We start from the raw sequence: 17,667 nt of genomic DNA, 5'->3' as shown, positions 1-17,667 counted from the left end.
AGCAGCTCATAAGTACTGGAAGGATTAAGATTTTTTTTTAATCGAAGTAATTTACAAATCTGTTTAACTTTCTGGCACCAGTTAATTTAAAAAATGTTTTCCAGTGGAGTACCCCTTTAACGTATGGCTAAGGCCTTAACGTGGCTGTCAAGGAAGCAATGGATGCAAAATCATTTTTGTTTTTATTTCATGTACAAGAATGTACACACATTTTCATCAGGTCACAAAAGAGACCAAGAGATATTTACAGCAGCACTTAAGAGGACGCTCATCCATTCAGACCTTGCATCAGGATTCCGATTGTGCTTTCAGAAACAAAAATTATTTTTCCCAAACTCGTATCGGTCTTTCCCATGTCTTATTAGTAGAGACACACAGCAGGAGAGAAAAAAAAATAAAACAAATAAATAACGCTCAATCCCTCAGATTATCAATATCTTGAATCAATTCTTCTAAGGCGTTGGAATGGTGCTCCTCAGCCGTCCATTCCTCCTCCTCCTCTTCTTCTTCTGTGCTATCATCTTCAATCAGTTCATGGCCATACAGCTCCTGTTCCGGTTCTCCGTCGGCAAGATCTTGCGCCGGTTCCTCATTTGGCACCACCAGTCCGTTGTTGTTGGAGAAGGACGTGGTTTCTTTCAAGTCGTCTTCGATGTAGACTCTCTGATGGCACATGGGGCACGTGTCTTGAATGTACAGCCACTTTCGAAGGCAGAGTGCATGAAAGTAATGGTGGCAGGGAGTCACCCGGGCTGATGTACGGAACTCCTGGTAGCAGATGGCGCACACATCATCAATTTCGCTGTTCTCTGAGACTTTGACTTCTGGAAGGGAGTTGATCTTCTTTACAGCCGTCCTACGGTTCATGAAGGTCTTCCACCCGTTCTTGGCTTGCAGGTAGATGTTGAAGTAGGCGTGCAGACACATCATGCAAGCTCGGATCTTACTGCCGGACTCAAACATCATGGTGTAGGCCCCATTGCCAAACATGATGACGCCGAAGATGAACTCGATTATGCTGCCAGTGGAGCGCACATAGTACACGTAGTCGTCCAGCTTTTCCCACACCACACTGTAGTGGCCGTCGATCATGAACAGAGTGTACACCGTCAGGGAGACGATGACTTTGAGGCAAAGTTCAACGCAGAAAGCAGTGACCGCAAATAACCAGGTGTTGAGGGCGTAGTAGTGCCACAAGACGCAGCTGAGGAGGATTGGAAGCACAAAAAGGAACGCAGAGACCAGGAGCACTGGGAAATGCCTGCGAAAAGAAGACACGTGGGAGGCACTGAGTGACATTAACACCGGGTCGGTCATTCCATGAATAAAATGTAAAATGGCTGTCAACAGAAGGCACATGTTCCGACAAAGGCGAATAAGTCTCTCTTCGGGCTTTAGTCCGCTCAGGCCAGTCTGTAGGGCTAAAATGAAAAACAGGACGGGAGCTACGAAACCAAGGCGTTTGTCTTCTTCTTCAGTGGAGCCGATAAAGGCGAGGATACCAAGTCCGAGATAATGTGCTATGGAGGAGATGACAGCACTCATCCCCAAGACGGTTAAGGTGGAGTCACAGCCGCTGATGATGAGGTGGCACACAAGCTCCCAGAAGTCGCTCCACTGCATGAAGTAAGAGGCTTCTCCAGCAGCGGCATTGGATACCCTCACCATGTAGACCAAGAACACGGCTTGGGTGGCTAGTCTAGTCAACCAGAACACTCTCAACACATCGGGGAAGTGGACTTTTTTCCAGGCGTCTTCCAACATAACCTGCAGCCCGTAAACCTGGTACATGTGCTTGAGCAGGAGGAAGGTGTATTTTGTGGAGTAGTAGAACCATTTGAAGCGGAGGGACAGGCATACTGTAGTGTAGATGGCAAGCACAAGGCCAGATATGATGACTACAATTTCCTGCACCTCACACCGGAGGTCGATGATGAGACTTATCGCGGGTACAAGCATATTCATGATGATGAACTGAGAATACACCGAATGGATCTCCTCCAGCAGAGCAATGAACCCGATGCCAAAGATGAGCTGTAAGACGATCAGTGGCATCCAGAGAGAAGATCCGCTCGGGGACAGCTCCACCAGTCTGTAAGGGGAATTCAAGTCAATGTGCAGAGTGGTATAATAGTTCATCAATACTGAAGTTGCAGCAATCACCAGAGCCATGCTGATGGTGTAAAACTTAAAGAGCGCCCTCCGGGATAACACAAGCACTACGGCGGATGCCAGGACACCTGAAAGACAGAAGAAGAGTGTTACAAAGCAGTCTGTTCTAGATCTTTGTTTTTCTTAAAGTATCTTTACCAGTGTTTTTGATTCAGTCTGTTGGAAAACTACAACTCAGAGCATGACCAGGCAGCCATTGGCTGAAGGAACACTGGTTGGGAAACAGTGACCTAGTATAACACAATCTCATCTAGAACAGACAACCTATCAAAATTGTATTTTAATAATAGGTACTAGGGATTGACCGATATCGTTTTTTTAGGGCCGATACCGATAATCGGTGAAGGTTAGGGCCGATAGCCGATAACTTATACCGATATTCCGGTATAAGTTATCGGCTATTTAACCCCCTGCGACACCGCTGCAGATCATTGATTTAAAGGGCGCTTTAAATCAATGATCTGCAGTGGCTTTTGCGGGGCCATAGGCCGCCGCCACCCGCTTCTCTCCCCCTACCTGTCAGGGTGGTCCGGCCCATCCATCCTTCCTGTAGTGTCCGGGGGCGTTCCGGGTGAAGAGTGAACCGGTCCGGGCTGTCCTTCTCCGGCGGTCATCTTCTCCACTCCGGGCAGGCTCCGGCCTAGTACGCTGCATAGACGCCGCTGCGCAGTGACGCCCGTGCGCAGCGACGCACCTGACGTCACAGCGTAGCGGCGTCTATGCAGCGTACTAGGCCGGAGCCTGCCCGGAGTGGAGAAGATGACCGCCGGAGAAGGACAGCCCGGACCGGTTCACTCTTCACCCGGAACGCCCCCGGACACTACAGGAAGGAAGGATGGATGGCCCGGACCACCCCCATTATGGGTTAGTTTAATTTTTTTATTGACTCGGAGGGTGGGGGAGGAGCCCGACCGGTATAGGCAAAAATCCATACCGGTAAACCGCCCAGCATCACGGTGGGGGGTGCGGTGCAGTGGGTCTGGGGTGCGGTGGGTGGCGGTCGCGGTGCGGGGCATTTTCGGCAAGGTAATTGCCGATACCGATAATGCCCAAAATCGTGATTATTGGCCGATAATATCGGCCATACTGATAATCGGTCGATCCCTAATAGGTACATTCAAGGTTGGTCACATATTTTTGACAGCTGTTGACTGAACACTCCCACATCCACAAGTACACTCGGCCTGGCCAAGCATACACATTCTGAATGGGGAGAGGGGTGAACAGGCACATGTGGTTGGTGTTTATATCTTACTAAGAACAATAGCATTATACATTACCATGAGCGGCCTTCATACACATCAGTCAACTGATCCCACCAAAATGGATACTGTCACTTGCAGTCTATGGTGTTGCTTACATAGACAAAGATCTAGCGGTTTGTTGGGGTCTGAACACCTACACACTGTATGATCAAAACATTTAACATGCACCTACCACCCTCCTGCTGCACCTCTTGTCACTCCCGCCACCTGCCCTCCCTGCTGCGCCTCCCGCCACCCGCCCTCCCTGCTGCGCCTCCCGCCACCCGCCCTCCCTGCTGCGCCTCCCGCCACCCGCCCTCCCTGCTGCGCCTCCCGCCCTCCCTGCTGCGCCTCCCGCCACCCGCCCTCCCTGCTGCGCCTCCCGCCACCCGCCCTCCCTGCTGCGCCTCCCGCCACCCGCCCTCCCTGCTGCACCTCCCGCCCTCCCTGCTGCACCTCCCGCCACCCGCCCTCCCTGCTGCACCTCCCGCCACCAACCCTCCCTGCTGCACCTCCCGCCACCAACCCTCCCTGCTGCACCTCCCGCCACCAACCCTCCCTGCTGCACCTCCCGCCACCAACCCTCCCTGCTGCACATCCCGACCTCCCTGCTAGACCTCCCGCCACCAGCCCTACCTGCTGCACCTCTTGTCATCCTGCTTCCTGCTACACCTCCCGCCACCCCTTCGGCACGGGAGGTTTCTGTCCTCCCTGAGCTCCCATGTGAAAAAAGAAAAACAAAAAATATTCCCCCCCCCCAAAAAAAAATTTTAAATGACCTCTTTGACCTTTATTTTATTTTAAAGTGTACCCATCTGATCCAACAAAAAACATTTTTTAAATATATCACTCAGTACCTAATCCTGACCATGTACATCAAATTTTTGTGTCTGGCACCTTTATTTTTTTATTACACTTTTAATTTAGCTCACTAGTCTGAATTCCTCTCAAAGGGAGGGGGCGTGGCCTCACTGTGCAGGTCTCCGCCCCCTTCCTCAGTATGCTGTCTGCTCACATCTCCCCTAGTATTAACAAAACTACAACAGGACTAGTATGTGTTCATGTTCGTATATGTGTTCAATGTATGTGCCCATTTAAATAAAAGTAAAAAAAAATTACATATTTGTCCAAAATTATCACAGAATTATCACATGATCAACAGTATAAATGGCAAAAAGTTCCTAACTCCAAGATTGATGATTTTTGATCAAGTCAAAGAAAAAAAAAATGTATCAAAAAAAAGTCAACAGTATGCAGAAGTGGTAGCAAAACTATAGCTCTCAGCCAAAAATATAAAAATATACTGGTTGTAAAAAAATAAATCCTGAATTCAAAGCAAATTTGTCAAGTCCTGACATCCGACTGTGGCATGGAAAACACACCTATATATATCTATGGGAAGGTTTAAAGGCTGAAGAGATACGGCTATAGTGCAGGGTTAAAGGGTGAACATGAGCACAATGTCCAATCCAGCACAAAGTACAATATTTCCTATAGAAGCTAAATGAGCAAAGTACAACCCAACACCGGAGGCCGAGGACTATAGAAGTGATCGCAAACTACCCCGGGGAAAGTATAATCACTGGATTATAGCCACATGCTGGCAGGTGATATCACAACTGAACCTGAAAAACTGGTCCACGAGGGAAAGCCAATCAGATCGCTGCATTCATTTTCCAAATGAATTCTGCTTGATCAGCACCAGGGCTATGGAGTCGGACGAAATTTTGGGTACCTGGAGTCAGAGTCGGCAAACAATGCACCAACTGGGACTCCTACTAAATTTAGATTGGAATAAAAAAAATTTAAAAAAGCAAGTTTAAATGTCCCAATTCACAAAAAGTTATAATTAATGACTTCTCTACTATAAGAATAAAAACCAATGCATGCAGTGCCTCACGTAACCGCAAAACGAACACGTTAAGTGACCGTGAAGAAGCTTTTCATGTGCTTTACTATATGTCACACAATTAGGAGCGGCAATACTTATACTTTCCATAGTGTTGTGTTCTGCTGTTACAGGGAACCCATGGGTAACCTAGCCTCTCACTGATAAGGGGTTAAGGAAATATGTTTTTTTTGCAGGACTAGAGACACCTGTATAAGTGAAGGGAATGGAAGGTCAATAGTTCAAGACTGAAGCTGTAAACCATTGGAAAAACTGCTGCCATTCAGCTAAGGCTATAAAAACTTGTAAACTCGATTGTTAGCTTAAAGGGGTACTCCGCCCCTAGACATCACGAGGGGTGGAGCCGTGATGTAGTGATGCTCCGGCCCCTTGATAAATTAACCTCCGGTCTTGTCAGCTCCCTTTCTTCTCCATAACGGCACTAGGCAGGGGTGCCCACTCTTGCCCCTTCTGTTTGATCTGGCCATTGAGCACTTAGCGCAACATCTGCTGAGTACAGACCTGTACTCAAGTGGGTTCCACTGAAGTAAAAATATCATTCGCCAAGGACGTTCTTTTAAATCTCAGTCACTCTGCTAGGGATGTGCCTCAGGTCCTGGATTTTTATTTTATTTTGGGGGCTTGTCAGGCTATAAAATAAACATGTCTTGCCATTGGGTTTGTCACCTCAGTGCTGGCTTGAAGAGGCGGGGAATCTAGGCGTCACAGTTGCGTCCTCTCACATCCAATACTTAGGCATCAAGATTGGGAAAACACCCGATTCCCTCTATTCCCTTAAATTTTCCTCCCCTCCTGGCTAAAATAATTTCTGAATTGGGCCAATGGGAGAAACTTCCATTAACTCTCATGGAATGTTGTCATCCCCAGAAGATTATCAGCTTCCCCAGGTTGTTGTTATACCCCATCCAAACCGTTCCTATCCTACTCGAACATGATGATTTTAAACACCTCAATTCAGCGGTTACTCGCTTCATCTAGCAGGGTAAGTGCCCTCGCATTGCTCTGCAAAAATTGATCTCAGGCAAGACTTAGGGTGGTCTTAACCTACCCAACTTAGTCTGCTTATTTCGGCATGTAATTGATTGGCTGCTGGGTTCCTCTTTCTATTCCAATGTGTTTCTAGAACAGAACCTGGCAGCACAGTGGGACTTCGTAGCCCTTCTGCATACCGGCTACCCCAAACTGCCCCCTCCCCCATGATTAAGCGATCGTTCTTGTTATGCGACATTGGCCCTCATTTACTATTCTAAACCCGACTTCTTTTGTCTGGTTTTTTTGGCGCATCTTTTGGCCAGTCTGCGACACGATACGACATTTTTTCCTGACGGACCCGATGAGGATTCTCCCAAATCCGAAAAAGGGGCATAACCCGACATTTCTGAGCTTTCCCATGTATTTATAAAGGTTTCCAACCCAAATTTGTTGAATTGTTGTGGATTTTTTCCCCGACAACTCAGAGGAGTTGGAAACCAAAACCAACAAAACCCACGTGCGACAAACAGGATGCGACAATAATTATAAATACCAGGGGAAAAAAGCAGTCGGGTAAGAAAGCAACATAGACTTACAACCCGATTTTCTAAGTAAATGAGGGCCACTGTCTTCTCTTGGAAGGAGATGAGGAAGGCCTTCCCTTTCTCCTCTCCTAAGAGGATGCCCTTATGTCATCATCCTGAATTTCCGCAGGGGAGATCCTCCTCCTGACTTTCCCTTTGGAAGGACCGAGGTATTTTAGTGGTTGGGGACCTTATGAATAAGGAGTATCGTCGGTGGTACACTCCTGGCTGAGATGATATCTACGTTTGCTCTCCCTAGCTCACATATATGTTTGCCAATAAAGCCTATACATTCTGTAATAGTAGGCTTCATAATCTCACACTTGAATCCCACTCAGATGACATAATCAGTACGGGACCTAGATGCTCTTCAATCTTAGTAGATTATCAGGCCTGTCGTAGCAGGTTTCTGAAAGTGGACCCTAAAAAATTATTCTATACGTGTGAAAGGTGTACGGTAGGGATCAACCGTTATTGATTTTTTAGAGCCGATACCGATAACCTGTGAACTTTCAGGCCGATAGCTGATAACTTATACCGATATTCCGTGCATTTTAAACCCTTAACGACCACGGACGTAAATGTACGTCCTGGTTTGGTGGGACTTCCCGCACCAGGACGTACATTTACATCCTGTGTATGACCGCGAGTATCGGAACGGTGCTCGCGTCATACATGGCAGGTCCCGGCTAATGGCCGACATCCGCGATCGCGCGGATGTCCGCCATTAACCCCTCAGATGCCGTGATCAATACAGACCACGGCATCTGCGGCAGTGCGGTACTTTGAATGGATGATCGGATCGCCCACAGCGCTGCTTTTTTTTTTTATAACATTTTATTCCCAAAAAAAAATTAAGTATTAAAAAAGTTTTATATAAGCAAATATGGTATCAATAAAAAGTACAGATCACGGCGCAAAAAATGAGCTCTCATACCGCCGCTTATACGGAAAAATTTAAAAGTTATAGGTCTTCAAAATAGGGGGACTTTAAACGTACTAATTTGGTTAAACAGTTTGTGATTTTTTTTAAGCGCAACAGTAATAGAAACGTGTATAATCATGGGTATCATTTTAATCATATTGACCCAAAGAATAAAGAACACGTCATTTTTACTGTAAATTGTACGGCGTGAAAACAAAACCTTACAAAATTTGCAAAATTTAGGTTCTCTTTTCAATTTGACATCACAACCACGGCTGCCCGAACCCAGCATTCTGAACAAAAATGTTCCAAATGCCGGGGTGCCGCCCAGGGGTCCCTGAGACCAAACCCCCCGTGATCAGACATCGTATCCTCTATCCCTTTTTGCCAGACAACCCCATTAAGCGCAGATTCTGCAAGAGGAATTCCACTCTGAATAATTTGGCTCAGATATTTCCACATTGTGCTGATATACTGCAGAACAAGCCGAGCGTTTCTGAGCCAAAACAATTCAAATGTATTTAAATAAAACCAGTTGCGGACGATCTGTGGTGTGTGAACGCACCCATACTCTGAGACAGTAAAGCAAAAGGTCATGACCAACATGGCCGCACTTCCTGTTGTCGCTTCTGCTGAACTGCGAACTAATAAGCTGAGTCACCAACAGTAACTATAAAATACACACTGTATGTATGTATATATATATATGTGTGTGTATATATATATACACACATGTGTATATGAGTGTGTGTATATATATATATATATATATATATATATATGTGTGTATATTAGTGAGTGTATATATATATATATATATATATATATATATATATATAAATGTGAGTGTGTATATATGAATATGTGTGTATATATATGAATATGTGTATGAGTGTGTATATATATGAATGAGTGTGTGTATATATATGAATGAGTGTGTGTATATATATGAATATGTGTGTGTGTATATATGTGTATGAGTGTGTATATGAATATGTGTGTGTATATATATGAATATGTGTGTGTGTATATATATATATATGTATGAGTGTGTGTGTGAGTGTGTATGTATATATATATGTGTATATGAGTGTGTGTGTATATATATATGTGTGTATGAGTGTGTGTGAGTGTGTATGTATATATATGTGTATATGAGTGTGTGTGTATATATATATATGTGTATGAGTGTGTGTGTATATATGTGTATATGAGTGTGTGTGTATATATATATTCTTCTGTTGCTGTATATATATATATATATATATATATATGAATGTGTGTGTATATGAATATGTGTATGAGTGTGTGTATATGTGTAAATGAATATGTGTATATATATGAATATGTGTGTATATATGAATATGTGTGTATATATATATATATATATATATATATGTGTATGAGTGTGTGTGAGTGTTTATGTATATATATGTGTATATGAGTGTGTGTATATATGTATATGAATATGTGTGTGTGTGTGTATATATTTATTTATGTATGTGTGTGTATATATATATATCTGTGCGAGTGTATGTATATATATGTGTATATATGTGTATATATGTGTGAGTGTATATAATATATATATATGAGTGTGTGTGTTATATATCTCTCTCTCTCTCTCTATACAGGGATGTGGGAATTGTATCGCCCGACGCCCAGGACATGCAGTTCCAGCCGTCGGGAGGGTGAATTCTTCTGGTATTTAGCCCAGTTTTGGGTAAACAGCACTAAATGCCAGAAGAATTCACATATGACTATCTTATCCCGTCAGTAAACTGTAGAGATGAGCGAACTTACAGTAAATTCGATTCGTCACGAACTTCTCGGCTCGGCAGTTGATGACTAATCCTGCATAAATTAGTTCAGCTTTCCGGTGCTCCGGTGGGCTGGAAAAGGTGAATACATTCCTAGGAAAGAGTCTCCTAGGACTGTATCCATCTTTTCCAGCCCACCGGAGCACCGGAAAGCTGAACTAATTTATGCAGGATAAGATATCAACTGCCGAGCCGAGAAGTTTGTGACGAATCAAATCTACTGTAAGTTCGCTCATCTCTAGTAAACTGCTATAGATCGCAGCTGCATGATTCGGCCTATAGCGAGCTTTCCTGGCGGAGGTGCACGCGGGGAGTGACGTCATCGCATGTGCCGCACAGGATGAGGGGACGCTGACGTCCTGCGCGGCGCTTACGATGACGTCACTCACCGCGCACCTCCGCCAGGAAGTCCCTGTAGGGAAGAGGGAGGTGTAAGTAGAAGTGAGTTACCCACTCAAACTTGGCTACTTACTATATAAAAGGGAGGACCTGCTCTACCACTAGGGGTTAACCGAGTGTTTCCCAACCATGGTGCCTCCAGCTGTTGCAAAACTACAACTCTCAGCATGCCCGGACAGCCGAAGGCTGTCCGGGCATGCTGGGAGTTGTAGTTTTGCAACAACTGTAAGCACCCTGGTTGGGAAAGACTGCTCTAGAGCTACAATGAAGCTGGGAGTTGTAGTTCTGCAACAGCTGGAGGCACACTGGTTAGGAAACACTGGAATAGACATTGATCAGGTTGACAGGAGTATTAGGGGGCAGATTAACGCTAATGGCCCTTTAAATCACGTGACAACACATATATATATATATATATATATATATATATATACACACACACACACATATATATACACACACATATATATATATATACACACACATATACGTACATAAATATATACACACACACACATATATACGTACATATATACACATATATATATATATATATATATATATATATATACACACATACATACACACACAGCTGTATACATACATATATATACACACAGCTGTATACGGGCTCTTACCCAGCAGCCGGAGGACAAGCTGCACCAATATGGACACATATCCGGCCGAGGGATCGTGCGAGGAGTTCAAGATGGCATCGATGATGAAGACCGGAGGAACCCGCAGGGCCACATCCAGCACAGCCCTGACCCGCTGACCCAGCACCAGTAACTGAGGCGCCGCCATGGGCTATACCCGTCTGCCGCCCCCTGCTGGAGGTTAGGGGAGGCTGCGGGGTCTTCTCGGTGGGTGAAGAACACCCCCCGGCTTCCCCGGGGCTACTCGCCGCCGTCTCCGGTGTGTTGCAATACTAGTTCCATGCTCTCCGCACCTGCCAAACGGCAGCCGCTGCGTCACAGCCCGCCCGCGACGCACTCTGACGGGGGGCGGGGAAAACGTAAGACGTCACAACTATGCACGTAGGCTTTGCTTCTTTTTTTTTTTTTCCCTCACTGTAACTTTATTGACAAATATAGAGATAAGAGCAAAAATTTTTTTTTTAAAACAACTTTATTTTAACATAACAAGCAGAGGGCACACAAATTAGGAATTAGGAAAGCATTTGTCAAAACCTGTCAAAAGGAAAAGTTGCTGAGCTGTCCATAGCAACCAATCAGATCGCTTCTTTCATTTTTGAAAAGGCCTGTGAAAAATGAAAGAAGCCATCTGATTGGTTGCTATGGGCAACTCAGCTACTTTTCCTCTGGACAGGTTTTGATAAATCTCCTTTATTTATAAGTAGATTTCACATATTCATAGAGGACACGTATTTTTTTTTTACCACTTTATTTTAATATAACAAGCAGCGTAAACATAGAGGTTACATGATGAGGGTTTTTTTTAATAATTTTTTTTGTTTTATAACCTCGAAGGATCAAGCCCATTTTGATCTTAACCCCTTAAAGGACAACTGCAGCGGTATGACACTTATCCCCTATCCACAGGATAGGGGATAAGTGTTTGATTGTGGGGGGTCCAACCGCTGGGATGGTGAGCGCTAAGGCGCGTAGCGTCAACCTAGAGGTCGACGGTGACACCCCGTCTCCTCCCCGTCCCCATGCATTTCTATGGGGGAGACGGGGAGGCACAAAAGCTGCCTCCCCGCCTCTCCCATAGAGATGTATGGAGGAGGCGTGCCGACTGCAACGTCATGCTGCGGCTGGCACGCCCCCTGTACGGGACAGCCGCGGCCCCGTACAGGAGATCACAGGGTGTCCCAGTGGTCGGAACCCCGCGATCAAACACTTATCCCCTATCCTGTGGATAGGGGATAAGTGTTAATCACGCTACAGATGTCCTTTAAGGATGGAGCGTTTTTCTCTTTTTGCACTTTCGTTTTTTCCTCATCACCTTTTAAAAATCATAACCCTTTCAATTTTGCACCTAAGGGTACGTTCCCACACAGCATATTTGCTGCGTATTTGCTGCTGCATATTTTATTTTCCCTGTTGAAGTCAATGGGTAGGAAAATACGCAGCACCAAATACGCAGCGAAATACGCCACGTGGGAATGCACCCTAAAAATCCATATTATGGCTTATTTTTTGCGCCACCAATTCTACTTTGTAATGACATCAGTCATTTTACCCAAAAAATCTACGGCAAAATGGGGAAAAAAATCATTGTGTGACAAAATTGAAGAAAAAACGCCATTTTGTAACTTTTCGGGATTTCCGTTTCTGCGCAGTACATTATTCGGTAAAAATGACACCTTCTCTTTATTCTGTAGGTCCATACAATTAAAATGATACCCTACTTATATAGGTTTGATTTTGTCGTACTTCTGAAACACTACATGCAGGAAAATGTATACGTTTAAAATTGTCATCTTCTGACCCCTATAACTTTTTTATTTTTCCGTGTACGGGGCGGTATGAGGACTAATTTTTTGCGCCATGATCTGAAGTTTTTAGCGGTACCATTTTTGTATTGATCAGACTTTTTCATCGCTTTTTATTCATTTTTTCATGATATAAAAAGTGACCAAATATACACTATTTTGTACTTTGGAATTTTTTTTGCACGTGCGCCATTGATCGGGCAGTTTAATTAACGATATATTTTGATATATTTTTATAATTTGGACATTTCTGCACACGACGATACCACATATGTTTATTTTTATTTACACAGTTTTTTTTTTTATGGGAAAAGGGGGGTGATTCATACTTTTATTAAGGAAGGGGTTAAATGATCTTTATTAACTCCTTAAGGACCAAGGGCGTACAGGTATGCCTTTGCTCCCTGGTACTTAAGGACCCAGGGCGTACCGGACCGGTGTGACTGCGGATATCTATCAGCAGGCACCCCTCGCAAATGCCCAGGGAGATCATCAGACCCCAACCTTGTCGGCGATTGGCGCAATTCACACTTGCGATTTGCCCGATTCCGGGTCATTACGGGTCTATCGTGACCCGGAATATAAGGGGGATCGCGGGTGTCTAAGACACCTACGATCCCCCTGAAGAGATAGGAGTGAGGTGGCACGGCTGCCACCCCTCCTATCCCTACTATTGGTGGTCTAGACGCGACCACCAATAGCAGACCGGGGGCTGGGGGTTAACTTTCGTTTTCCCCGTCCTGCCCACGCACAATAGGCGGGGCAGGACGGGGAAACGACAGAGGACCGGCGCCGGAGTCCACTTACCGATCTGTGGAGGCTGTGGGTGACAGGCTGCGATCTCGTGCAGCAAGCTCCCTGGATCCGACGGAAGCCGGTAAGTTGCCAAGCAACATCTGGAGGGCTGCAGTCCGAGACCACTATATAGTGGTCTCAATACTGTAGCACTCCAGATGTTGCAAAACTACAACTCCCAGCATGCCCAGACAGCTGTTTGGGCATGCTGGGAGTTGTAGTTTTGCAACAGCTGGAGGGCTACAGTTTGAGACCACTATATGGTAGTCTCGGAACTATAGCCCTCCAGATCTTGCAAAACTACAACTCCTAGCATGCCCACACAACTGTTTGCTGTCTGGGCATGCTGAGATTTGTAGTTTTGCAGCATCTGGAGGGCCACAGTTTGCAGTGGTCTCTATACTGTAGCTCTCCAGATGTTGCAAAACTGCAAATCCCAGCATGCTGGGAGATGTAGTTGCGATCCCTCCAGCTGTTGCATAACTACATCTCCCAGCATGCCCTTCGGTGATCAGTACATGCTGGGAGTTGTAGTTTTGCAACAGCTGGAGGCACACTGGTCGGAAAATATTGAGATAGATAACAGAACCTAACTGAAGGTTTTCCAACCAGTGTGCCTCCAGCTATTGCAAAAGTACAACTCCCAGCATGCACGGTCTGTCAGTACATGCTGGGAGTTGTAGTTTTGAAACAGCTGGAGGCTTGCCCCCCCCCCCCCCTTGTGAATGTACAGGGTACATTCACACGGGCAGGCTTACAGTAAGTTTTCTGCTTCAAGTATGAGCTGCGGCAAATTTTTCGCCACAGCGCAAACTCCTAGCAGGGAACTCACTGTAAACCTCCGCCAGTGTGAATGTACCCTAAAAACACTACACTAACACATAATAAAGAGTAAAACACATATACACCCCCTTACACTGCCCCCCCCAATAAAAATTAAAAACGTATTTTACAGCAGTGTTTCCAAAACAGAGCCTCCAGCTGTTGCAAAACAACAACTCCCAGCATTTCTGGACAGCCACTGACTGTCCAGGCATGCTGGGAGTTTAGCCAAAGCTGGAGGCACCCTGTTTAGGAATCACTGGCGTAGAATACCCCTATGTCCACCCCTATGCAATCCTTAATTTAGTCCTCAAATGCGCATGGCGCTCTCTCACTTTGGAGCCCTGTCGTATTTCAAGGAAACAGTTTAGGGCCAAATATGGGGTATTTCCGTACTCGGGAGAAATTACACTACAAATTTTGGGGAGCTTTTTCTCCTTTTACCCCTTATGAAAAGTAAAAGTTGGGGTCTACACCAGCCTGTTAGTGTAAAAAATTTTTTTTTTTACACTAACATGCTGGTGTTGCCCTTTACTTTTTATTTTCACAAGAGGTAAAAGGAAAAAAGACCCCCAAAATTTGTAACGCAATTTCTTCTGAGTACAGAAATACCCCAGATGTAGGCGTAAAATGCTCTGCGGGCGCACAACAAGGCTCAGGAGTGAGAGCGCACTATGTACATTTGAAGCCTAAATTGGTGATTTGCCCAGGGGTGGCTAATTTTACAGCGGTTCTAACATAAACGCAAAAAAATAAATACCCACATGTGACCCTATTTTGGAAACTACACCCCTCACGGAATGTAACAAGGGGTATAGTGAGCCTTAACACCCCACAGGTGTTTGAACATTTTTCGTTAAAGTTGGATAGGAAAATGAAAAAAATTATTTTTTTTCACTAAAATGCTGGTGTTACCCAAAATTTTTCATTTTCACAAGGAAAAATAGGAAAAATGCCTCCCAAAATTTGTAACCCCATTTCTTCTGAGTAAGAAAATACCCCACATGCGGATGTAAAGTGCTCGGCGGGCGAACTACAATGCTCAGAAGAGAAGGAGCGCCATTGGGATATTGAAGAGAAAATTTGTCCGGAATTGAAGGCCACGTGTGTTTACAAAGCCCCCATAGTGCCAGAACAATGGACCCCCCAACATGTGACCCTATATTGGAAACTACACCCCTCACGTAATGTAATAAGGGGCGCAGTGAGCATTTACGCCCCACAGGTGTCTGACAGATTTTTGGAACAGTGGACAGTGAAAAATTACATTTTTCATTTGCTCAGCCCACTGTTCCAAAGATCTGTCAAATGCCAGTGGGGTGTAAACACTCACTGCACCCCTTATTAAATTCTGTGAGGGGTGTAGTTTCCAAAATGGGGTCACATGTGGGGGGGGTCCACTGTTCTGGCACAACGGGGGGCTTTGTAAACGCACATGGCCCCTGACTACCATTCCAAACAAATTCCCTCTTCAAAAGCTCAATGGCGCTGCTCCTTTTCTGAGCATTGTAGTTCGACCGAAGGGCACTTGATTTCCACACATGGGGTATTTTCATACTCAGAAGAAATAGGGTTATAAATTTTGGGGGGTATTTTCTGCTATTAACCCTTGCAAAAATGTGAAATTTGGGGGGAAACACACATTTTAGTGATTTTTTTTTTTTTTACATATGCAAAAGTTGTTAAGGCTCACTTTATTCCTTGTTAGGTTCCTCAAGGGGTCTAGTTTCCAAAATGGTATGCCATGTTGATTTTTGTTGCTGTTCTGGCACCATAGGGGCTTCCTAAATGCGACATGCCCCCCGACCAAAATTTGCTCTCAAAAAGCCAAATATAACTCCTTCTCTTCTGAGTATTGTAGTTTGCCCGTAGTGCAATTCAGGTCAACTTATGGGGTACCTCCATACTCAGAAGAGATGGGGTTACAAAATTTGGGGGGTATTTTCTGCTATTAACCCTTGCAAAAATGTGAAATTTGGGGGGAAACACACATTTTAGTGAAAACATTATTTTTTTTTTTTTTACATATTCAAAAGTCGTGATACACCTGTGGGGTATTAAGGTTCACTTAATTCCTTGTTATGTTCCTCAAGGGGTCTAGTTTCCAAAATGGTATGGCATGTGTCTTTTTTTTTTTTTTTTTTTGCTGTTCTGGCACAATAGGGGCTTCTTAAATGCAACATGCCCCCCAAAAACCATTTCAGAAAAACGTACTCTCCAAAATCCCCTTGTCCCTCCTTTCGCTTCTGAGCCCTCTACTGCGCCCACCGAACACTTTACGTAGACATATGAGGTATGTGTTTACTTGAGAGAAATTGGGCTACAAATACAAGTATAAATTTTCTCCTTTTACCCCTTGTAAAAATTCAAAAATTGGGTCTACAAAAATATGCAAGTGTAAAAATGAAGATTGTGAATTTACTCCTTCACTTTGCTGCTATTCCTGTGAAACACCTAAAGGGTTAAAACGCTGACTGAATGTCATTTTGAATACTTTGGGGGGTGTAGTTTTTATAATGGGGCCTTTTATGGGGTATTTCTAATATGAAGACCCTTCAAATCCACTTCAAACCTGAACTGGTCCCTGAAAAATTGTGAGTTTGAAAATTTTGTGAAAAATTGGAAAATTGCTGCTGAACTTTGAAGCCCTCTGGTGTCTTCCAAAAGTAAAAACATGTCAATTTTATGATGCAAACATAAAGTAGACATATTGTATATGTGTATGAAAATTATTTTTATTTGGAATATCCATTTTCCTTACAAGCAGAGAGCTTCAAAGTTAGAAAAATGTAAAATTTTAAATTTTTTCATCAAATTTGGGGCTTTTTCACCAAGAAAGGAAGCAAGTTACCACAAAAAATTTCCACCATGTTAAAGTAGAATATGTCACGAAAAAACAATCCAGAATCAGAATGATAACTAAAAGCATTCCAGAGTTATTAATGTTTAAAGTGACAGTGGTCAGATGTTCAAAAAACGCTCTGGTCCTGAGGTGTAAAATGGCCTGGTCCTTAAGGGGTTAAAGGGGTACTCCGGTGCTTAGACATCTTACCCCCTATCCAAAGGATAGGGGATAAGATGCCTGATCGCGGGGGTCCTGCCGCTGGGGACCCCCACGATCAGACATCTTATCCCCTATCCTTTGGATAGGGGGTAAGATGTCTAAGCACCGGAGTACCCCTTTAACTTTTTTTTTCACTTCTTTTTTTTTGCAATGTTATAGCTCCCATAGGGGGCTATAACACTGCACACACTGATCTTTTACATTGATCATTGTTATCCCATAGGGGACTATAACACTGCACACTGATCTTTTACATTGATCAATGGTTTCTCATAGGAAACCATTGATCAATGATTCTGCCACTTGACTGCTCATGCCTGGATCTCAGGCACTGAGCAGTCATTTGGCGATCGGACAGCGAAGAGGAAGGTAGGGGATCTTCCAGCTGTCCTACAGCTGTTTGGGATGCAGCAATTTTGCCGCGGCAATCCCGGACAGTGCCCTGAGCTAACCGGCATTAGTGTACTTTCACCTTAGATGCTGCGATCAACTTTGAACGTCGT

At 44.4% G+C, this 17,667-nt stretch overlaps 1 protein-coding gene across 1 annotated transcript; it reads right to left on the bottom strand.

Moving 5' to 3' along the window:
• Positions 1-165: 165 nt before the first annotated feature.
• On the bottom strand, positions 166-11,036 carry RNF139 (ring finger protein 139). Its single transcript, XM_056522720.1, has 2 exons — positions 10,664-11,036; positions 166-2,240 (listed from the first exon to the last, which is right to left on the bottom strand). The coding sequence occupies exons 1-2, from the start codon at positions 10,827-10,829 to the stop codon at positions 415-417; spliced, it is 1,992 nt and encodes a 663-aa protein (XP_056378695.1). The 5' UTR covers positions 10,830-11,036; the 3' UTR covers positions 166-414.
• Positions 11,037-17,667: the final 6,631 nt, after the last annotated feature.

The sequence above is a fragment of the Hyla sarda genome, chromosome 5 (genome assembly GCF_029499605.1).
Source record: "Hyla sarda isolate aHylSar1 chromosome 5, aHylSar1.hap1, whole genome shotgun sequence".
Lineage (NCBI taxonomy): Eukaryota > Metazoa > Chordata > Amphibia > Anura > Hylidae > Hyla > Hyla sarda.
The sequence above is the reverse complement of the archived record's forward strand: the minus strand, read 5'-3'. Positions and strand labels throughout refer to the sequence as shown.

What these genes read in the sequence shown, in the direction of transcription:
- RNF139 (XM_056522720.1), bottom strand. Translation starts at nt 10,829, where the DNA reads ATGGCGGCGCCTCAGTTACTGGTGCTGGGTCAGCGGGTCAGGGCTGTG. An exon ending in GCTTGTCCTCCGGCTGCTGG is followed by an intron (nt 2,241 to 10,663) that starts GTAAGAGCCCGT and finishes TCTGTCTTTCAG; the next exon opens with GTGTCCTGGCATCCGCCGTA.